At 45.6% G+C, this 24,314-nt stretch overlaps 2 protein-coding genes and 1 non-coding gene across 3 annotated transcripts; 2 read left to right on the forward strand and 1 right to left on the reverse strand.

Annotated features, from left to right (window-relative positions):
* Window positions 1-13,210: 13,210 nt before the first annotated feature.
* Window positions 13,211-15,113, forward strand: LOC109774758 (epoxide hydrolase 3). The gene is given in 5 exon segments (XM_020333520.4): window positions 13,211-13,604; window positions 13,673-13,849; window positions 14,367-14,605; window positions 14,683-14,941; window positions 14,943-15,113. Coding segments are annotated over 5 exon segments (987 nt in total). The 5' UTR covers window positions 13,211-13,301; the 3' UTR covers window positions 14,952-15,113.
* A 2,602-nt stretch (window positions 15,114-17,715) lies between these two features.
* TRNAE-UUC (transfer RNA glutamic acid (anticodon UUC)) lies at window positions 17,716-17,789 on the forward strand. Its single transcript has one exon. It is a non-coding gene; the product is annotated as a tRNA-Glu (tRNA).
* Window positions 17,790-17,984: 195 nt separating this feature from the next.
* LOC109774757 (methylcrotonoyl-CoA carboxylase subunit alpha, mitochondrial) lies at window positions 17,985-24,313 on the reverse strand. The gene is made up of 16 exons (XM_020333519.4): window positions 23,752-24,313; window positions 23,251-23,372; window positions 22,928-23,075; window positions 22,584-22,721; window positions 22,084-22,179; window positions 21,940-21,999; window positions 21,614-21,706; window positions 21,266-21,377; window positions 20,479-20,583; window positions 20,262-20,398; window positions 19,800-20,025; window positions 19,554-19,717; window positions 19,286-19,402; window positions 18,944-19,186; window positions 18,761-18,856; window positions 17,985-18,277 (listed from the first exon to the last, which is right to left on the reverse strand). Exons 1-16 carry the CDS (start codon window positions 24,100-24,102, stop codon window positions 18,260-18,262), a joined length of 2,226 nt encoding a protein of 741 aa, XP_020189108.1. The 5' UTR covers window positions 24,103-24,313; the 3' UTR covers window positions 17,985-18,259.
* Between the last annotated feature and the right edge of the window lies 1 nt (window position 24,314).

The following is a 24,314-nucleotide window of genomic DNA, read 5'->3' on the forward strand; positions in this document are numbered from 1 at the left end:
ATGATCAGTAGTGGAGCCCAGTTGGGACGATCGGGGATCTAGCATTTGGGGTTGTCCTATTTTCATTTGGATCTTGACCGTAGTCGGTCTATGTGTGTATTTTGGATGATGTATGAATTATATTTATGTACTGTGTGAAGTGGCGATTGTAAGCCAACTCTCATTATCCCATTCTTGTTCATTACATGGGATTGTGTGAAGGTGACCCTTCTTGCGACAAAACCACAATGTGGTTATGCCTCTAAGTCGTGCCTCGACACGTGGGAGATATAGCCGCATCGTGGGCGTTACACACGCTAGGTGCAAGACCCGCTGCAGGAGCAACACCAGACATTGTGAATGTCTGGCAGAGCAAAGCTGATGACTACTCGATAGTTCAGTGTGCCATGCTTTACAGCTTAGAACCGGGACTTCAACGATGTTTTAAACGTCATGGAGCATATGAGATGTTTCAGGAGTTGAAGTTAATATTTCAAGCAAATGCCCGGATTGAGAGATATGAAGTCTCCAATAAGTTCTACAGCTGCAAGATAGAGGAGAATAGTTCTGTCAGCGAGCATATACTCAAAATGTCTGGGTATAACAATCACTTGATTCAACTGGGAGTTAATCTTCCTGATGATAGTGTCATTGACAGAATTCTTCAATCACTACCACCAAGCTACAAGAGCTTCGTGATGAACTGTAAGATGCAAGGGATGAACAAGACAATTCCCGAGCTCTTCGCGATGCTAAAGGTTGCGTAGGTAGAAATCAAGAAGGAGCATCAAGTGTTGATGGTCAACAAGACCACCAGTTTCAAGAAAAAGGGTAAAGGGAAGAAGGGGAACTTCAAGAAGAACGGCAAGCAAGTTGTTGCTCAAGTGAAGAAGCCCAAGTCTGGACCTAAGCCTAAGACTGAGTGCTTCTACTGCAAAGGGACTGGTCACTAGAAGCGGAACTACCCCAAGTATTTGGCGGATAAGAAGGATGTCAAGCTGAACAAAGGTATATGTGATATACATGTTATTGATGTGTACCTTACTAATGCTTGCGGTAGCACCTAGGTATTTGATACTGGTTCTGTTGCTAATATTTGCAACTCGAAACAGGGACTACGGATTAAGCGAAGATTGGCTAAGGATGAGGTGACTATGCGCGTCGGAAATGGTTCCAAAGTCGATTTGATCATCATCAGCACGCTACCTCTACATCTACCTTCGGGATTAGTTTTAGACCTGAATAATTGTTATTTGGTGCCAGCGTTGAGCATGAACATTATATCTGGATCTTGTTTGATGCAAGACGGTTATTCATTTAAATCTGAGAATAATGGTTGTTCTATTTATATGAGTAATATCTTTTATGGTCATGCACCCTTGAAGAGTGGTCTATTTTTGTTGAATCTTGATAGTAGTGATACACATATTCATAATATTGAAGCCAAAAGATGCAGAGTTGATAATGATAGTGCGACTTATTTGTGGCATTGTCGTTTGGGTCATATTGGTGTAAAGCGCACGAAGAAACTCCATTCTAATGGACTTTTGGAATCACTTGATTATGAATCACTTGGTACTTGCGAACCATGCCTCATGGGCAAGATGACTAAAACTCCGTTCTCCGGAACAATGGAGCGAGCAACAGATTTATTGGAAATCATACATACTGATGTATGTGGTCCGATGAATATTGAAGCTCGCGGAGGGTATTGTTATTTTCTCACCTTCACAGATGATTTGAGCAGATATGGGTATATCTACTTGATGAAACATAAGTCTGAAACATTTGAAAAGTTCAAAGAATTTCATAGTGAAGTGGAAAATCATCGTAACAAGAAAATAAAGTTTCTATGATCTGATCGTGGAGGAGAGTATTTGAGTTACGAGTTTGGTCTTCATTTGAAACAATGCGGAATAGTTTGGCAACTAACGCCACCCGGAACACCACAGCGTAATGGTGTGTCCGAACATCGTAACCGCACTTTATTAGATATGGTGCGATCTATGATGTCTCTTACTGACTTACCGCTATCATTTTTGGGTTATGCTTTAGAGACGGTTGCATTCATGTTAAATAGGGCACCATCTAAATCCGTTGAGATGACACCTTATGAACTGTGGTTTGGCAAGAAACCCAAGTTGTCGTTTCTTAAAGTTTGGGGCTGCGATGCTTATGTGAAGAAACTTCTACCTGATAAGCTTGAACCCAAATCGGAGAAATGTGTCTTCATAGGATACCCAAAGGAGACTGTTGGGTACACCTTCTATCACAGATCCGAAGGCAAGACATTCGTTGCTAAGAATGGATCCTTTCTAGAGAAGGAGTTTCTCTCGAAAGAAGTGAGTGGGAGGAAAGTAGAACTTGATGAGGTAACTATACCTGCTCCCTTATTGGAAAGTAGTTCATCACAGAAATCAATTCCTGTGATCCCTGCACCAATCAGTGAGGAAGCTAATGATGATGATCATGAAGCTTTAGATCAAGTTACTACCGAACCTCGTAGGTCAACCAGAGTAAGATCCGCACCAGAGTGGTATGGTAATCCTGTTCTGGAGGTCATGTTACTTGGCCATGACGAACCTACGAACTATGAGGAAGCGATGATGAGCCCAGATTCCGCGAAATGGCTTGAGGCCATGAAATCTGAGATGGGATCCATGTATGAGAACAAAGTGTGGACTTTGGTTGACTTGCCCGATGATCGGCAAGCCATCGAGAATAAATGGATCTTCAAGAAGAAGACTGACGCTGATGGTAATGTTACTGTCTACAAAGCTCAACTTGTCGCGAAAGGTTTTCCACAAGTTCAAGGAATTGACTACGATGAGACCTTCTCACCCGTAGCGATGCTTAAGTCCGTCTGAATCATGTTAGCAATTGCTGCATTTTATGATTATGAAATTTGGCAAATGGATGTAAAGACTGCATTCCTGAATGGATTCCTGGAAGAAGAGTTGTATATGATGCAACCTGAAGGTTTTATTGATCCAAAGGGTTCTAACAAAGTGTGCAAGCTCCAGCGATCCATTTATGGACTGGTGCAAGCCTCTCGGAGTTGGAATAAACGTTTTGATAGTGTGATCAAAGCATATGGTTTTATACAGACTTTTGGAGAAGCCTGTATTTACAAGAAAGTGAGTGGGAGCTGTGTAGCATTTCTAATATTATATGTGGATGACATATTGCTGATTGGAAATGATATAGAATTTATGGATAGCATAAAAGGATACTTGAACAAGAGTTTTTCAATGAAAGACCACGGTGAAGCTGCTTATATATTGGGCATCAAGATCTATAGAGATAGATCGAGACGCTTAATTGGACTTTCACAAAGCACATACCTTGATAAAGTTTTGAAGAAGTTCAAAATGGATCAAGCAAAGAAAGGGTTCTTGCCTGTGTTACAAGGTGTGAAGTTGAGTCAGACTCAATGCCCGACCACTGCAGAAGATAGAGAGAAAATGAAAGGTGTTCCCTATGCTTCAGCCATAGGCTCTATCATTTATGCAATGTTGTGTACCAGACCTGATGTGTGCCTTGCTATTAGTTTAGCAGGGAGGTACCAAAGTAATCCAGGAGTGGATCACTGGACATCGGTCAAGGACATCCTGAAATACCTGAAAAGGACTAAGGATATGTTTCTCGTTTATGGAGGTGACAAAGAGCTCGTCGTAAATGGTTACGTTGATGCAAGCTTTGACACTGATCCGGATGACTCTAAGTCACAAACCGGATACGTCTTTATATTGAACGGTGGAGCTGTCAGTTGGTGCAGTTCTAAGCAAAGTGTCGTGGCGGGATCTACGTGTGAAGCGGAGTACATAGCTGCTTCGGAAGCAGCAAATGAAGGAGTCTGGATGAAGGAGTTCATATCTGATATAGGTGTCATACCTAGTGCATCGGGTCCAATGGAAATCATTTGTGACAATACTGGTGCAATTGCCTTGGTAAAGGAATCCAGATTTCACAAGAGAACCAAGCACATCAAAAGACGCTTCAATTCCATCCGTGATCAAGTCAAGGAGGGAGACATAGAGATTTGCAAGATACATACGGATCTAAATGTTGCAGATCCATTGACTAAGCCTCTCTCACGAACAAAACATGATAAGCACAAGACTCCATGGGTGTTATAATCATTACTGTGTAATCTAGATTATTGACTCTAGTGCAAGTGGGAGACTGAAGGAAATATGCCCTAGAGGCAATAATGAAGTTGTTATTTATATTTCCTTATATCATGATAAATGTTTATTATTCATGCTAGAATTGTATTAACCGGAAACTTAGTACATGTGTGAATACATAGACAAACAGAGTGTCACTAGTATGTCTCTACTTGACTAGCTCGTTAATCAAAGATGGTTAAGTTTCCTAGCCATAGAGATGAGTTGTCATTTGATGAACGGGATCACATCATTAGAGAATGATGTGATTGACTTGACCCATTCCGTTAGCTTAGCACTTGATCGTTTAGTATGTTGCTATTGTTTTCTTCATGACTTATACATGTTCCTATAACTATGAGACTATGCAACTCCCGAATACCGGAGGAACACTTTGTGTGCTACCAAACGTCACAACGTAACTGGGTGATTATAAAGGTGATCTACAAGTGTCTCCGATGGTGTTTGTTGAGTTGGCATAGATCGAGATTAGGATTTTTCACTCCGATTGTCGGAGAGGTATCTCTGGGCCCTCTCGGTAATGCACATCACTATAAGCATTGCAAGCAATGTGACTAATGAGTTAGTTGTGGGATGATGCATTATGGAACGAGTAAAGAGACTTGCCGGTAACGAGGTTGAACTAGGTATTGAGATACCGACGATCGAATCTCGGCCAAGTAACATACTGATGACAAGGGAACAACGTATGTTGTTAGGCGGTTTGACCGATAAAGATCTTCATAGAATATGTAGGAACCAATATGAGCATCCAGTTTCCGCTATTGGTTATTGGCCAGAGATGTGTCTCGGTCATGTCTACATAGTTCTCGAACCCGTAGGGTCCGCACGCTTAACGTTCGGTGACGATCGGTATTATGAGTTTATGTGTTTTGATGTACCCAAGGTAGTTCGGAGTCCCGGATATGATCACGGACATGACGAGGAGTCTCGAAATGGTCGAGACATAAAGATTGATATATTGGATGACTATATTCGGACACCGGATGAGTTCCGGGGGTCACCGGATAATTATGGGAGTGCCGGGGGCTTATCAGAACCCTCGGGGGAACTAATGGGCCATCATGGGCCTTGTGAGAGAGAGAGGAGGGCGCCTTAGGGCTGGCCGCCGCCGCCCCCCCCTTGAGGAGTCCGAATTGGACAAGGAGGGGGGCGGCGCCCCCTCTTTCCCTCCCTCTCTCCCTCTCTTTCCTTTCCCCTTCCTCCTCCTAGTTGGACTAGGAAAGCGGGAGTCCTACTAGGAGGAGGAGGACTCCCCTCCTTGGCGCGCCCAAGGGCCGGCCGGCCTCCCCCCTTGCTCCTTTATATACGGGGGCAGGGGGCACCCTAGAACACAACAGACATTGTCTTAGCCGTGTGCGGTGCCCCCCTCCACCATAATCCACCTCGGTCATATCTTTGCAGTGCTTAGGCGAAGCCCTGCACCGGTAGCTTCATCATCATCGTCATCACGCCGTTGTGCTGATGAAACTCTCCCTCGACACTCAGCTGGATCGAGAGTTCGTGGGACATCACCGAGCCGAACGTGTGCAGATCGCGGAGGTGCCGTACTTTCGGTACTAGGATCGGTCGGATCATGAAGACGTACGACTACATCAACCGCGTTGTCATAATGCTTCCGCTTACGGTCTACGAGGGTACGTAGACAACACTCTCTCGCTCGTTGCTATGCATCACCATGATCTTGCGTGTGCGTAGGAAATTTTGAAATTACTGTGTTCCCCAACAGTGGCATCCGAGCCAGGTTTATGCGTAGATGTTATATGCACGAGTAGAACACAAATGAGTTGTGGGCGATAATAGTCATACTGCTTACCAGCATGTCATACTTTGATTCGGCGGTATTGTTGGATGAAGCGGCCCGGACCGACATTACGCGTACGCTTACGCGAGACTGGTTCTACCGACGTGCTTCGCACACAGGTGGCTGGCGGGTGTCGGTTTCTCCAACTTTAGTTGAATCAAGTGTGGCTATGCCCGGTCCTTGTTGAAGGTTAAAACAGCACATACTTGACGAAAAATCGTTGTGCTTTTGATGCGTAGGTAAGAACGGTTCTTGCTCAGCCCGTAGCAGCCACGTAAAACTTGCAACAACAAAGTACAGGACGTCTAACTTGTTTTTGCAGGGCATGTTGTGATGTGATATGGTCAACACTCTCTCGCTCGTTGCTATGCATCACCATGATCTTGCGTGTGCGTAGGAAATTTTTGAAATTACTGCGTTCCCCAACAGTCCTTCGCTAGTCTCCGCTTATTCCGCAGCTCCTGCTTTGAGTTAGAAATGTGAGCAACCTCACCGGTATCAAATACCTAGGAGCTACTACGAGCGCTGGTAAGGTACACATCAATAACATGTATATCATATATACCTTTGGCGTTGCCAGCCTTCTTATCCGCTAAGTACTTGGGGCAGTTCCGCTTCCAGTGACCATTTCCCTTGCAATAAAAGCACTTAGTCTCAGGCTTGGGTCCATTCTTTGGCTTCTTCTTCCCGGCAACTGACTTACCGGGCGCGGCAACTCCCATGCCATCCTTCTTGAAGTTCTTCTTACCCTTGCCTTTCTTGAAACTAGTGGTCATATTCACCATCAACACTTGATGTTCCTTTTTGATTTCCACCTCCACTGATTTCAGCATTGAATATAACTCAGGAATGGACTTCTCCATCCCTTGCATATTGTAGTTCATCACAAAGCTCTTGTAGCTAGGTGGAAGCGACTGGAGGATTCTGTCAATGACCGAGTCATCTGGAAGATTAACTCCCAGCTGAGACAAGCGGTTGTGCAACCCAGACATTTTGAGTATATGCTCGCTGACAGAACTATTTTCCTCCATCTTACAACTGTAGAACTTGTCGGAGACTTCATATCTCTCGACCCAGGCATGATCTTGGAAAACCATTTTCAGCTCTTGAACATCTCATATGCTCCGTGTTGCTCAAAATGCTTTTGGAGCCCCGATTCTAAGCTGGAAAGCATGCCGCACTGAACCAGGGAGTAATCATCACTATGCGACTGCCAGGCGTTCATAACGTCTTGAGTTGCTGGGAAAATGGGTGCGTCACCTAGCGGTGCTTCAAGGACATATGCTTTCTTGGCGGCTATGAGGATGGTCCTAAAGTTATGGACCCAATCCGTATAGTTGCTACCATCGTCTTTTAGCTTGGTTTTCTCTAGGAACGCATTGAAGTTGAGGGCAACATTAGCGTGGGCAATTGGATCTACAGGATAGATTGTAAAGACAATTTTAGACTAAGTTCATGATAATTAAGTTCATCTAATCAAATTATTTAATGAACTCCCACTCAGATAGACATCCCTCTAGTCATCTAAGTGATACATGATCTGAATCGACAAGGCCATGTTCGATCATCACGTGAGACGGACTAGTCATCAACGGTGAACATCTCCATGTTGATCGCATCTACTATACGACTCATGTTCGACCTTTCGGTCTCTCGTGTTCCGAGGCCATGTCTGTACATTCTAGGCTCGTCAAGTCAACCTAAGTGTTTTGCATGTGTAAATCTGGCTTACACCCGTTGTATTCGAACATTAGAATCTATCACACCCAATCATCACGTGGTGCTTCGAAACAACGAACCTTCGCAACGGTGCACACTTAGGGGGAACACATTTCTTGAAATTTTAGTGAGGGATTATCTTATTTATGCTGCCGTCGTTCTAAGCAAATAAGATGTAAACAAGATAAACATCACATGCAAATCATAAAGTGACATGATATGGCCAATATCATCTTGCGCCTTTGATCTCCATCTTCGAGGCGCAGCATGATCACCATCGTCACCGGCATGACACCATGATATCCATCATCGTGTCTTCATGAAGTTGTCTCGCCAACTATTACTTCTACTACTATGGCTAATGGTTAGCAAAAAGTAAAGTAATTACATGGCATTTATATTGACTCGCAGGTCATACAATAAATTAAGACAACTCCTATGGCTCCTGTCGGTTGTCATACTCATCGACATGCAAGTCGTGATTCATATTACAAGAACATGATCAATCTCATACATCACATATATAATTCATCGCATCCTTTTGGGCATATCACATCACATAGCATACCCTGCAAAAACAAGTTAGACGTCCTCTAATTGTTGTTGCATGTTTTATGTGGCTGCTATGGGTTTCTAGCAAGAACGTTTCTTACCTACGCAAAAGCCACAACGGTGATATGCCAATTGCTGTTTATCCTTCATAAGGACCCTCTTCATCGAATCCGATCCGACTAAAGTGGGAGAGACAGACACCCGCTAGCCACCTTATGCAACGAGTGCATGTCAGTCGGTGGAACCTGTCTCACGTAAGCGTACGTGTAAGGTCGGTCCGAGCCGCTTCATCCCACAATGCCGCCGAATCAAGATAGGACTAGTAACGGTAAGCAAATTGAACAAATCATCGCCCACAACTACTTGTGTTCTACTCGTGCATAGAATCTACGCATAGACCTAGGTCTGATTCCACTATTGGGGAACGTAGTAATAATTCAAAAAAAATCCTACGTGTCACGAAGATCAATCTAGGAGATGCTAGCAACGAGAGAGAGGGAGTGCATCTTCATACCCTTGAAGATCACTAAGCGAAAGCGTTACAAGACCGCGGTTGATGGAGTCGTACTCGCGGCGATTCAAATCGCGGAAGATCCGATCCAAGCGCCGAACTGACGGCGCCTCCGTGTTCAACACACGTACAACACGGGGACGTCTCCTCCTTCTTGATCCAGCAAGGGGAGAGGAAAAGTTGAGGGAGAACTCCGGCAGCACGACTGCGTGGTGGTGGAGCTCGTGGTTCTCCGACAGAGCTTCGTTACGCTCAACGGTGGAGGAGGAGGAGTTGGAGGGGGAGGGCTGCGCCAGGGGCAAGGGTGTATCTCCCATGCGCCTCCCCACTATATATAGGGGTGGAGGGGGCTGGTTTCTTGCCCTCCAAGTACATTGGGGCATTGGCAAAGGTGGGAGGAAAGAAATCCCATCCTTTCCCTTCCCCACCGATTGTTATCCCCCTTTTTAGGGATCTTGATCTTATCCCTTCCGGATATGATCTTATTCCTTCTAAGGGGGTATCTTGGTGCGCCTTGACCAGGGGTGTGGGGCCTTGCCCCCACTACCCACGTTCATGTGGGTCCCCCCATGCAGGTGGGCCCCACTCCAGAACCTTCTAGAAACTTCCCGGTATAATACCGAAAAATCCCAAACATTTTCCGGTGGCCAAAATAGGACTTCCGTATATAAATCTTTACCTCCGGACCATTCCGGAACTCCTCGTGACGTCCAGGATCTCATCCCAGACTCCGAACAACTTTCGGTAATCACATACAATTCCCATTACAACTCTAGCGTCACCGAACCTTGAGTGTGTAGACCCTATGGGTTCGGGAACCATGCAGACATGACCGAGATGCCTCTCCGGCCAATAACCAATTGCTGGATCTGGATACCCATATTGGCTCCCACATGTTCCACGATGATCTCATCGAATGAACCACGATGTCGGGGATTCAATCAATCTTGTATACAATTCCCTTTGTCCATCGGTATGTTACTTGCCCGAGATTCGGTCGTCGATATCCCTATACCTTGTTCAATCTCGTTACCGGCAAGTCTCTTTACTCGTTCCGTAACGGATGATCTCGTGGCTAACTCCTTAGTCACATTGAGCTCATTATGATGATGCATTACCGAGTGGGCCCACAGATACCTATCCGTCATACGGAGTGACAAATCCCAGTCTCGATTTGTGCCAACCCAACAGACACTTTCGGAGATACCTGTAGTACACCTTTATAGCCACCCAGTTATGTTGTGACGTTTGATACACCCAAAGCCCTACGGTATCCGGGAGTTGCACAATCTCATGGTCTAAGGAAATGATACTTGACATTAGAAAAGCTCTAGCAAACGAACTACACGATCTTGTGCTATGCTTAGGATTGGGTCTTGCCCATCACATCATTCTCCTAATGATGTGATCCCGTTATCAATGATATCCAATGTCCATGGTCAGGAAACCACAACCATCTATTGATCAACGAGCTAGTCAACTAGAGGCTCACTAGGGACATGTTGTAGTCTATGCATTCACACATGTATTACGGTTTCCGGTTAATACAATTATAGCATGAACAATAGACAATTATCATGACCAAGGAAATATAATAATAACCATTTTATTATTGCCTCTAGGGCATATTTCCAACAGCGGATGCTTCCGCTCCTCCAAGCACCATATACCGCCCAGTGGCACGACTCGCTTCCTCTCCTTCCCTGTCCCCAAGGAGGGAACTGGTGCCTTATCTCTCGGCCCATCCAGAGAAGGTTGGCTTGGCCAAGGCATGGCGCTCAACTATTCGGACGCGGCGGGCCACATTCCTGAGTCAGGCTTTCACGGATTCGGAAGTCGTTTCCCTGGAGCTTGAGGCGGCAAAGGCGGCGGTGCAAGAAGATCCTAGCCTGGGCCAGATTCTTCATCGGTAACTGGCTCTTTTCCAGTGCCGCGCTGACTGTGATATTCGCCCAGCAGTTGAGTCAATCAACCATTTGGTTCTGCATTGCATCCATGCTTCTGCTATTTTGGACAGGCTCAACCTAACTGATTATGCTTGTGTTACCTCCGATTTGCTGGATTTCATGCAACGTGCTCATCTAAGATGGCCCTCGTCAAGTAAGTTGCACATTCTGGTTGTTGTGTGTGCCATCACTCTTTGGCACTCCAGGAATGATCTTGTGTTTAATCATAAGTGTGGACGCCGTCCTACACTAGGTTGTACGCAGTTGAGCTGTTATCGGTTTGGAGACACACAGCACAACGTGATGTGGATAAAGCGTTGTTGTTTTCATGGGTGTAAAAATTGGTTGGCTAGCCTAGCATAGGTCTTTTCTCCTTCTTTCTTTTGTTCTTCTTCCTCTCTAGGCAGCTCATGGCCTATGCTTAGGTGCGTAATATGAGCTTCATGTAATTGACCTATGGTCTTTGGGCTCCGACCTGTTTTGAAATATATAAAGTAGAACGTGATCTAACTTTCATTTAAAAAAGGCATAACCTAGTGGTGGAAATGGGTTGATGCCTTCCCACCTACTCAGGTTCAAGACATGTACTTGCAATTTGGGTTTGTTGCAATAATTATACTGTAAGGGGCTTTACAATCTTTCTGTAAAAACACCTAATATTTTGTGCCTAAGGGGGTGTTTGATTGGGTCGTGGTTTTCAAAAAAGCAAACATAGGTTGTCAACCGTGCGAAAGCGATTGTGCTATCGAAAAGTTGTTGTGAATAGTTACCGTTTGGTAAACCAGATATGTGATGTGTGGCTTTTGAGTAAAATGTCTAGAATACCCTTGAGATGTTCAAAGTTGTTTTTAAGGTTATTTATGCAACATACTTGATGGGATCAGTTTTTGCCTTTTGTAATCAAAGTTCAATTGTTGCCTTCTTTATTCAGTAAGAGATCAAAAAAAATTAGGACCCCGATAGATCCCAAAGTTCGGATTTTAAGCATGTCATCCTGAACGTTTTTTCATGGTAACTTTAGTTGAAACGAGGTGACAACTTTAGTAGTTAAAATATGGCAACTTTGCCTCGGTTTGTTTTTCTGTCAGAAAATTGTCATGTTTTATCAATCTCGCGTGAACTAAAATTACCATGAAAAACGTTCGATTGTCATGCTTAAAATCCGAATGTTCAGGATTTATCATTTTCGAAAAATTATTGTGAAACCTTCAAACTGGAGAGTGTCCTGTGCAACGATTCTGGTATTCATGTCGCCGGAAAGCTCGAGACTGCAAGTCTCGGCGTTTTCCTTTTTCTTTTTTCCTTGAGTGGGTCATGTGCGTTTGATGTAGAATGAACGGCAGATTTGCTCGGTGGCTGTGCTCTCAAAGTCGCTGAAGCTGACCTCATTGCTGACTCCACAAATGACAGATCGCTCGGTGACTTTGCTCTTCAAAACCAGTGAAGCTGTCCCCAAAAAAAAGACGACGATAACTGTCACACGGGTGGACGATAAAGGATCTGCCAACACGTTTTGTGTGGTGTTTAAGAGGACCAGCCTATATGTCTACGTGTGGACAAAATAACTAGGGCTCACATGCTTTTTTTTCTTGCGGTTCCTTTCACACGCCTACGTGTGGGCAAAATGCGTAACGCTCACACGACCTCTCTCAGCCACCTACCTCACGGTCTCGCACGCCCCCGCGTGACAGTCACCATGCGTCCCCGCAGTTGTCATGGTCCGGACCCTCTTCAATGTCCGTTTAACTGCAGTTGCCATGTCGTTGAACTACAGTTGCCATGTCGGACAACTACAGTTGCCATGGTTGCTCAACTGCAGTTGCCATCTCAGGTCAAGTGCCAGATGCCATTTTAGACAACTGCAGCTGTTGCCATGTATGGTCTGGTTTACAATAGTTGCCATAATTTAAAAACTTTGTAGGTTGCCACCTACTAACACTAAGCAGTTGCTATGTATGGTCTGGTTTACTATAGTTGCCATGATTTAAAAACCTTAGGAGTGGCCACCTAGTAACACTAGGCAGTTGCCGTCTAGCGCTACAAAGAGACATGGCAAAACAACATGTTCGGGTAAAAAGAAAGAGTTGCCATCTGCTTACAAGCACACTAGGACAGTTGCCGTGTACCCTGCAAAACACATGGCAACTAACATGTTCGGGTAAAAAAAGAGAGAGTTGTCATCTGCTTACAAGCACGCTAGGGCAGTTGCCATGTACACTGCAAAACATATGGCAACTGGCAGCTTGGGTGTGGAAAGAGGAGACGGGCGTGTGGGTGAGATGGCAAATGCCCACACACCAGCCCTTGTGCGTGAATGAAAATTGGCGTGTAGGCGAACTGCTAAACGCCCACAGACCGGCACCTTCGTGTGATGAAACGGACGTGTGGACGACCGGATGAATGCCCACACACCAGCTTAGTCCTACGTGGCACCATAAACATGTCAAGATTCGTGCACCCACAAACGGACGCGGATCCATGTGTGTAGGCGAGATGCAAACGCCCACACTTGTGGGTGTTAGTGTTTCGGAAAAAACACTGAAACCGAGTCCGACAAAGCACGCTCGGCCGGCGAGGCGAGTGAGAGAGTCAACTCGACCATGGAGTCCGGCGGTGCAGGCGAGGTGCGGCACTGGAACGCCGACGTCAACGGCGTCTCCCTCCACGTCGCCGAGCAGGGCCCCGCCGCCGGCCCGGCGGTGCTCCTCCTCCACGGCTTCCCGGAGCTCTGGCTCTCCTGGCGCCACCAGATGGCCGCTCTCGCCGCCCGCGGCTTCCGCGCCCTCGCCCCCGACCTCCGCGGCTACGGCGACTCCGACGCCCCCGCGGACCCCGCCGCCTACACCATGCTCCACGTCGTCGGCGACGTGGTCGCGCTCCTCGACCACCTCCGCCTCCCCAAGGTGCGTAGCTCTTGGTTTCTTCTTCCTTGGCCGCCGAGAGTGACGCACTGACGCCGGCGCCGGCGCAGGTGGTGGTGGTGGGTCACGACTGGGGTGCGCAGGTGGCGTGGCATTTCTGCCTGTTCCGGCCGGACCGGGTGCGCGCCGTCGTCGCGCTGGGGATCCCGTTCTTCCCCCGCTCCCCTCGTCCGATGGCGGAGATGTTCGCGGCGCGCGGCGACGGGTTCTACATCACGCAGTTCCAGGTGCTGTGATTCTTGGTTCCAGGTGTATTCTGACTTGATTTCGGCATTCATTCTTCTTCTTGCTAATGCCATGGGGGACCTGATACAGCATGGAAGCAGTGAATTGGTTGTGTGAAATGGAAATTAATCACATAAAAACTGAAGCAAATGTTCAAAGGAAAAAAATAAAGCGGATGATGATTCGAAGGGGCTAATTGATTGATGAATCTTTGAACTTCTATGCTGAAGAAGCGTAGATTTATTAACTGCTAGTATATGTATCTAAGATATGATCCAAACTGTTTCCTGAAAATTAGAGCAAATACATCATTTGCTAACATTTCGCAAAAGTAAGATTCTATAATCAGGACACAAACACTAAGATTATTTTTGTGGGTCCAAAACTAAAGTCTAAGGCCCAGGATGGCACCAAGATGGGCATATCTTTGCCTTGTAGATGTAGTCATGATCTCTATATAACTCTGTAGATGTTGCAAAACTACCAACTTCGTCTTATTTATAAAGTTCATGCCTGCAGGAGCCTGGAAGAGCTGAAAAGGCATTTGCTCGGTACGACGTCGCGACTGTCCTAAAGAAGTTCTACTCCCTTCAATTAGATGACCTTGCTGCTCCTCCTGGAGTAGAGATCATAGATTTTTTCGAGGCGTCATCATCCCCACTTCCTTGGATGACCGAGGAAGAACTGGGGCAGTATGCCGAGAAGTTCCAGAAGTCTGGCTTCACCGGACCCCTCAACTACTACCGCGCCATGGACACGTAAACTTCATTACTTACATTCTTCATATGCTTTCCATTTTATGTAGCTCATACACAACAATTCATGTCAAACTCAGGAACTGGAGGCTTACTGCGCCCTGGCACGGTGCAAAGATCACGGTGCCTGCGAAGTTCATCGGGGGTGAGAAGGACGTCGGTGTCGAGTCCTTTGGAGTCAAGCGCTACATCGAGAGCGGGGGTTTCAAGTCCAATGTTCCAGACCTTGAGGTTTCCATCATTGAAGGCCACCATTTCCTCCAGCAAGAGCAGGCCGAGAGGGTGAACTCTGAGATACTGTCCTTCCTGGACAAGCTTTCTGGCGAGGAAGCACATAATTAAGAACTAAGTCTGCGAGGAGGCGCATAACTAAGAACCGAGTAAAAGGGTAGTGTATGAGCTGGTTTTAGATGTGAAAGTTGTCTTTTCTAAACTGAAATATAAAGCTGGTGGACCTATCCACTCAAATAAATGTCAGAGATAGGCTTCAATAAAATGCACTGTTGTTGTCTTTCTAATGTGGTATTTTTTTTTTTAGAAAAGGAGGAAGACCCCCGGCCTCTGCATCTGGACGATGCATGCAGCCACTTTATTAATTGTTCACACAAGACCTTACAAAGTAATACAACAGTAAGATTAAAGTCACCGTCTAGGCAACATCTGTCACTACTTCTATTCAATTGATGAAGGGATGCTGATAGTCTGGGCCTAATACCAAACAGACCTTGCAGCCAAACCTAACATCTAAGACCCGAGGTCCCATCCAGGACGCCTGCCGGGTATGGGTCACCCACCGGTCCGGCGCACTCCTCAACCAGGATGCCTGCTAGGTATGAGGCCGTCGCAGCCACCTGTCACCAATCCATCTTCAGAGTTGCACTGCTGCATCTACCTTGCCCGGTCTAGCTGGCGTCGACGCCACCACGACGCCAGACCGCGTCACCCTCCTGCGCGAGTTCATCTTCGCGCATCGGACCCCGAGTCAACACAGCGCCATGCCGCTGAGACCCGCCGCCATCAATGAGTGAGATGACGCACTGCTTCACCAAAGAATCCGTCCTCTGGTCCCTCGATCACGTGTGTACCTCCAAGAAAGACGCCCCCAAAGGGGGAACGACACCAGAGCGCCGCCGTCATCCGATCATCCGATCTAGGGTTTCCCCCGGAGGTAGCAGAGAGTGGCCTTGAACTTCTCCACGACGATGCCTTCAAGAAGGGAACAATGCAGATAGCGCTGCCACCGCCGGCCTTGGCAGTAGCCGAAAGCAAGTTTTCACCCAGATCTGTTCGAAGGAATCCAACTCCCATGCACAGCCGCCGCCACCACCAGGCTGAGCACACGCCGCCGCCGGCACCTCCACGATCGAAGTCACCGGCGGAGCCTGGCCACCAGATGCACCACCGCCGCCATCCCGCAGGGCCACCGGCCACTCCCATCTCCAAAGCCTCCATCCCCGATCCAATCTGGGAGTACCTTGATCCGCCGCCAGGAGGCAGCGCCCAAGCCAGGGACGCCGCACCACCGGAGGGATGCCACGCCATCGAGCTAGCAGGGCGTCAGGGGAAGGCGCTGGGGACGGAACTGACCTGCTGGTCTACGACGCTGTTGAGGAGAAGGAGCCCCGCATCCCACCTCGCAGAACAGGTGACGAGCAGCCCCGCCGCCGCCAACGCCACGAGGGCTTTGCCCGGTGGCGCCCATCGGCAGCGGTGAGGGGAAGGGCAGCGGGGAAGGGAACCCCTAGGCGGCGGCGGCGCCCTCCCGGGTCGCCCGCGGGGGGTGGGGGGGATAAGATTGTGTTGGGATGTACTAGATTCTAAGATTCTAGTTGTTGAGCAGCCTGTGTTGAGAATCTTGTACTGAACATGGAGATAGTATGGAAGAAAAATGCCAACTTAACATTGCATATATTGTTATGAAAACAATAATAAACACCTCGACATTGTCTTCTTTTTTAGGGGAAGCCATTGGCTAGCTTTATTGATTGGCAATAATAGTTACATGGTTCAGAAGGTAGGGCAAAAGAAAACCAGGGGATTCATCGACCCAGAATACATAATTTACAGAATTACCAAAAGACCTAGCTATCAGATGGGCATCCGAATTGGCTTCCCTTGGACAGAATTTGAAACTAACATCGTCAAAAGTTAGCTATCAGTGCACATTCTTCAAATATTGCAGAACTTGTTGTTGATGAGAATCCACTATCTTGTAAAGTTTCAATAACTTGAGCACAATAAATCCGCCAGTAAAATCTGTGCTCTTATTGTATAGTTCAACGCCAGTCGGCGCTCAGTGCCCAGTCGTGGAGTTTCTTAGCGAGTTAGTCCACATGTGGTCTATATATATCGGTTTTCGCCTGATTTTTCGTTAATTAACTGAGCAATTTCTCTTCTTTATTAATTGATGAGGCAATCGTTTGTCACCGTTTCAAAATATATATATGTGCCCTCCTGGGGCCGCTTCCAACGAACATTGGTTCTCTGAATTTGCCTCCCACAGCTTCTTGTATAGTTCAACGTCAGTCGGCGCATGATTGCCCTGCTAACCGGATGGACATCTTCCGCAGGTGTCAACTCGCGTCTTTCCCACCAAATAAACCATGCAGCCAGCCAGCCACAAGAATAAAGTTCCCTCACACGGATTTCTGGAGATAATACTCCAGAAGCTCTTCCAGAACAGCCGCCCCTTCCCCTGCCACGCAGGCCTGACGGCCGGGCCCCATTGTCAATTTTCCTTTCAAAACGCTCTCAATGAGATTTTAGTGCTTTCAGAAAAAAAACTAACCGAAAATCAGTGGTTTTCGGCAAACTTCGACGCAATTGTGGAGTTCTTTTCTTGCAATTTTAGTCCCAACAGTCCAAGATTATATTCGAGTGATTTATGTGTTATAGGCCTACTGTGATTAGCTTGTGTTTAGTCATCTTGTTTGATCCTCATTTTCCAAAAAGAAAAAAAAATGCAACCAGACAGTTCGCATTTCCAAGAAAATTATCAAATTACAAAATTCATTGTTATTTGAACTGTGTTCTTTTCTAACAGTTAGATATAAAAACAACATTCTGGATCATCGAGTTTGTCAAGTTCGAACCTAATCCTACAATTTCACTAATCCATTGTCGTCCAGCCCGGTTAGGATACCTGGCTTTCACCCAGGCGACCCGGGTTCAAATCCCGGCAATGGAGCCCTTTTTTTTGCCTATTCTTTTCACCATACCTAAATTGCAGCTCTAGCTACCTAAGTTGAAACTTCTGAAAGCTAGCTATCCATGTTCCAGAACCATGAGCTTGGTTACGAAATCTTATGGGTGTTAGGCTTTCAACTCTAGCCTACCCCAACTTGTTTGAGATTAAAGGCTTTGTTGTTGTTGGATCATCGAATTTCTCAATCAAGAAGATTCACGTTGGACAACGCAAGGCAGGCAAGTTGCGTTACATACTCACATGATTTTTTACATCGCACAATGCCACTGACATTGATGTACACGCTATACAGGAAATGGGTGCCGGAAGATATGATCTCCAGCTATACTAGAGAGATCACCTAGCATTATTTAGTCACAGAATGATCTCCAGCTGCTTGTTTGCTTATTCTTCTTTCCCAAGGGCGGAGCCGCCACTAGAATTCTGATATGTGGCTCCAATTTCTGGGTTCATCAGCTTGTGCTCTTATCCTGGAGAAAGGAAAAAACACAAGTTGATGGGGAATCACCTGAGAAGCGATTATAGTTGTATACTGAATGCCAGCACATTTTCCGGTGTTGGAAAATGCGAACATTATCTACTCCTGAGACGTTTGATTTTATTTAATTCAATATGGGATCCTGGTTTACCAGAAAACCATTAGGGCTCTCTAGGTGGGTTTGGAACTCCAGCCTCCAGGAGAAAATAAGGTGTACCCCTACCACCACTGTTTCTTTTAACTCAAGATATTCACATTGTCGAACACTACTGTTTAGTTCAGCTCCTCAGAGACGGAGAAATTTTACATAAATGGCAACAAATTACTCCAATCTTCTAGGTGTGAATACTTCTCAAGACTTCCAATGGTATGGGACAAAATATATTCTCAAATGTAGACATGGCATACACTTTGTTGTGACAAAATGGGAAACAAAGTGTAAAATTCAAAGATATTGTCAATTATTAATACATACCTTGACAGTGAAAAGGGCACTGGAGTCAAAAACTTGTTGTCCAGCGGTAGCCTTCAGTCCTTCTATATAACCTGCCCGAGGCGCCTTCACAACATGCTGAGAAAAGGAATACAAGAGAGTTGTGTCAGCATTGATTAATTTGATCAAAATTTTACAAGACACCATCAGCAAGTTTTTTCAGACCTCCATCTTCATTGCTTCGATAACCATGACAGGCTGACCATTTTCCACGTGTACCCCATCCTTAAGCAAAACCTTAACGACCAAACCAGCCATTGGTGCCAAAACACTTCCTTTTGGATGTGATCTTCCCTCGGAAGCCTGGCTAGGTTGAGAACTATCATCAAGTAAATGCTCAGCTCTCATCGTCTGCCTGTAATGATGGTGATGCTTCCCATGCCAGATGTGTATATGTTTGCTATTGTCCTGAAAACAGCAGCGGAAGGAAAATTTAGTGATGAAATAACAGTCAGAAGAAACTAATGAAAAAGCTCACAACCTCCATAGAAGGTATCAGGGTGTAACCTTTGAATAAAATGCTAATGTCACGTCTGTTTGCACACCACCAACTTCAACCCGGAAATCATGTTCGCTCCTACCATCTACTTTGACATCAAAACCAGGAGAAGAGCCATCTTCAGTCTGGTCACAGGTCACAAGGGGAACAATGAGTGAAGGTATTGGTCAAGTGTTACAAACTTGTGTTAGTATTCACACCTCAGCAAAGAAGCTTCCAAGGTTTTACAATTCGAAAAACCAAAAGTATAAGAGGTTCTGTGTGTTAATTAATCACCTCAATGAAGTAGCCTCCATCAGATCCATATGTAACCAATAATTTAAGGAGCTCATCACTCAACCCCTCAAGTTCTTCATCTAACTCAAATTCCATCAAACGCTTCGCAGAGTGATGCATCCTGAAAGGTGGACGGGTATACCATACTGAAAGCGTCTTGTCACCTACGAACAAACATATGTCAATATCAAGTATATTGCCAATGTTGTTTGAGTGACAAAACAAAAGGACAGGCACATGACATACGAAGGGATTCTTCGGAGCTAATGTGATCCTTTTTACAAATGCAGGCAGCAGCCAAAATTGCACCAAGCTTAGCTGCATCATGTGCTTCACCGGAGGCCTTAGCAGAAGTACTTTGAAAATCATCTTTGTACCGCTCAATGAAATGTGTATCAACTAGGCCTCTTTCGAAGGCATTATGGCCTGCGAGTTCTTGAAGGAAAGCAACATTTGTAGGCAAACCTGCAATCTGTCTATTCATTAACTACAGCATGATAGGGACGGAATGATCAGAAGTACCACATCAGAATCCTTAAGTTGGCAGTTCTTCGCGAACGATAATGAGTAGTAAATTTCTAAGTAACTAGGGGCTCGTGGAAAAATTAATAATTAATCAGCAGATAGAGGAAACTAAAGGATAATAAGAAAATCTAAGAGACAAGACTTCTAAATAGAAGTGTAAATTAAGGTGATGGGCATATATACCTGAAAGTTTGACAAACAGTTCTTTAGCTTGACTAGTGCAGCATTGCGACTTTCACCCCAAACTACAAGTTTGGCTATCATGGGATCATAATGCATGCTGACAGCATCTCCTTCTTCGACTCCAGTTTCAACTCTTACTGATCAAGAATATGTTACCAATACCACACCGAAAAATAACTGGTAAAAAATTATGTCAATGGATATCTCCAAAAATTACCTGTTGGGGAAGACAGGACTGGTCGATAGTGATGTAAGGTTCCTGTTGCAGGAAGAAATCCTCTTGGAACATTTTCGGCGTATATTCGCGCTTCAAATGCATGTCCTGGATCAAGGTACACTGATGGTTAACAAATAGTTCTTACTTTAACTGGCATTATGATTTTTAACTGTTAATGGTACCAACATAAATATAGAACCTAAGATCACCCACATAATTTGAGTAAGTACATTAGAATAACTAATATTATTCATTTTACATAAATTAAGGTTAACAAATATTAGCTCAAGTATCAAGAGAAGACATTCAGATTATGTGCACCCTGCGCCCAGGGTTCGACTCCGAGCGAATTTCTGGAGCCTCACCCGGGTGGGCTCCGTCTATAAAAATATGTCCTGGGTGCTAGTGCCCACGGATCTCATATTTTTTATTCAGATTATGTGCGTATCTGTTAAATGCATAAAAGGTTCTGGTCTGCTTCTAGAGAATGTTTGGATTCCTTTTCTCTTCTGGATGATAAATAGATCCAATAAGCTAGAGAAGTGAACAGCAATAAGCAAGTGGATTTTGCTTACTCACTAATAGACCTGTTTAATGAGTTTAACCACAAATAAAGCATAAAACAATGCTTTCATCAACAGCATGATGTGCAGTACTATCAGGCTAACTGATAGAGATTGGATCTTCAAAGCATAACACAAATACGGCTACAAGAGATGGTTATGTGATGAAGCTTAATCATATATTAGCGTTGAGGATGAGAACATGAATGCTCTGCAGGGCTTACCGTTTAATGGGACCTGCTCCTGAGATAATGGCAGGCACTCTCCATTTGCAACACGTATTTGCCACTCCACAAGATCTTGACCAACGATCATCTCTGTTACTGGGTGTTCAACCTTCAAAGATCAAGGTGAATTTGAGAGAGGGAGAGTATGGAAGCTGGCACATACTTTTTTGCATTTAAGCTAAGCGTGGTTACAAGGCTATCCGTAATTCCATATACAGATGGAATAACATATGTGATCACTCAGGCTCGTCTGCTAGTTTTGAACATGTTATTCCACCTTTTTGCAGTTTTGGGTTTTACAAGGTACTAAAGCATCTACATGATCAACTGTCATAAACATAGTACCTGGAGTCGAGTATTCATCTCCATGAAATAGAATTCTCCTGAAAGAGTATCCACAATAAACTCCACTGTTCCAGCACTGTAGTAACCAACTGCCTTCAACACAAAGAATCCAATAAGTGACCCTGTGTATAAAATATAAAGATTAAACAGAATAACTATTGCAGAACATAGGGTGGAGGGTTTGGTAGCTTGAAAGTGTTAAATCAGGTACTGTTTCATAAATAGTGAATGAACTAAGCAGTGTAATGAACTGAAAACATAAGAGCATCAGATCAATATCTTCAATCACAGCATGCAATATTGTGTAGAAACATCAAGTATGTCACCTTCGCAGCTGACACAGCAGCTTCACCAATATGAGCCCGAAACTCAGTTGTCACATTTGGCTGCAGTCAATACATAAACCGTAAACGTTAAATGTTACTTTGTTTAAAGGGAAACAGTGGCATTGATAGGTAATGAAGCCTTACAGCTGGTGCTTCCTCGATGATCTTCTGATGCCTTCTTTGTAGACTGCAGTCTCTCTCGTAAAGGTGAATAGCATTTCCATGTTTGTCACAAAATACCTACATATTGAAATTGTGCCACATTAACCATTCATGTTTCTTTTGATCGTCTGAGTAGATCAATTTAGGCAAGCTGTTGCAATAAGTTTGTACAATCATAAGAAAAAGTAATCAAAAGAAGTGGTACCCATTAATAACACAGGGCATAAATTAAAACAAAATGGCAAGTATAAGTTCACTATAATTCATTATTCAGAATAGTGAATGCAAATATCATTCGAGTCTGATGGAGTGACAACTAACAAGAAGGAGCAAACAAATCAGTAGATATCAGACTGAAACTGCATATATAAATACTTGTTTGACTGTTCAGAGAGTACACAAATAGTAGTTTATATCACATCAACTAAGGACCTGCGCGCATTGAGAAAAGGATTGTGGAATGAATGAAATCAGAATGTTACCTGGACTTCTATATGTCTGGGTTGAGTAATATACTTCTCAATCAACAGTGTGTCTATACCAAATGATGCTGCAGCTTCACGTTGAGCACTCCGTACAGAATCCACAAAGTCATCAGGCCCTTGAACTATTCTCATCCCCTTGAACGCAAAGATCAAAGATCAAAAGAAGAACATAGAGAACAGAAGACTTAATTGAGATGAGCGACGTTATGAATAAACACGCTCTTAAATTTGATCACGTGACTCACACACAAGAGAACCTACGACTGCGTACACAAATGTGTTCCACTCTGCATAAAATTGGAAAGTTAAAATAACATTGTAACAAAGCCTTCCCAGTGTACCTTGCCCCCTCCACCGTGTGTGGGTTTAATCAAAACTGGATATCCAATCTTATCAGCTTCAAGTTTTAACAACTCAATGTCTTGGTCAGCCCCATGGTAGCCTGGAACAAGCGGTACACCAGCAGCACCCATGATCCTCTTTGACGCGCTATTTTTTACAGAATGTCCTTAGAACATATTGTCCGATGTATACAGAAAAAAAAGTACTACCACTGTTTCTAAATGTAAGACGTTTTGGCAGTTTAAATTGAACTGCTAAAACGTCTTATATTTAGCAACAGAGGGTGTAACATTTATGCAAACTACATGGCAAGAATATTTACCTCTTATCACCCATATCTCGGATTGCAGATGGCGGAGGCCCAATAAACGTTAGCCCCTCGGATTCACAGAGCTGCGCGAAATCTGCGCTCTCTGAGAGAAACCCATATCCAGGGTGGATAGCCTACAAGAACATATATATGTCAGGCTTCAGAAAAAAATAGTATCCCATCATGACACACCTCAACGAAGCACATAAATTGGCAACTGTACACCAAAACCAAGAATGCATTAGTCCAGAAGTAATAATCAGTAGCTTCAGTTATGCTGTTAATCCTAACGAAGAACGAGCATTGGACAATTGTGACGGGACTGAATGCAGGACCGCATCGCAAAGCAAAAACGTGATCGGCAATCAGCACAACCCAGCGGGCGCGTCAGGAGGCAGAACTCCAAGCAACAGACTACCTAAGCGTACAGAGCAGCAAGGCGGTGCTAGCTGATCCGGGTACCACATTCACCAAAGGGTAACAAGCTGCCGCTGCAGGTAGGAGTCGTAGTACCTTGGCGCCGGTGCGGAGGGCGGCGTCGACGATGGCGGCGGCGTTGAGGTAGCTCTCCCGCGCGGGGGGCAGGCCGAGCCGGACGGCCTCGTCGGCGGCGCGCACGTGCAGCGCGGCGCGGTCAGCGTCGCTGTACACGGCCACGGTGGCGATCCCGAGCCGGCGCGCCGTCCGCATCACCCGGCACGCGATCTCCCCCCGGTTGGCCACCAGCACCTTCTCCACCGTCGGGGACGGCAGCGGCGGCTCCGGGGCAGAGGAGGAGGAGAGGAGCCTGCAGGGGACGGGGCTCGTGCCGTGGTGGCGCCGGCGCCGGAGCTGGTGGTGCAGGCGGAGGAGGCGGGAGGCCATCGCCGGTGGCGTGTGAGCCGAGCGCGGCGGAGTGGTGTGGTGGGGTGGGGACTGGGGAGTGGGCGAGGCGGAGTGGCGGGGCGATGGGTCTGGTCGGGGATATGTTTGGTTTGGTGCGGTGGCTGGGCTGGATAAGCGTGGTGACTGGGGTCGGACGAGACGACGAGTCCCCGACGTTTCTTCCTCTTCCAGCGATGTCGGAGGGGACGAAA

Source organism: Aegilops tauschii, chromosome 5 (genome assembly GCF_002575655.3).
Source record: "Aegilops tauschii subsp. strangulata cultivar AL8/78 chromosome 5, Aet v6.0, whole genome shotgun sequence".
Taxonomy (NCBI): Eukaryota; Viridiplantae; Streptophyta; class Magnoliopsida; order Poales; family Poaceae; genus Aegilops; species Aegilops tauschii.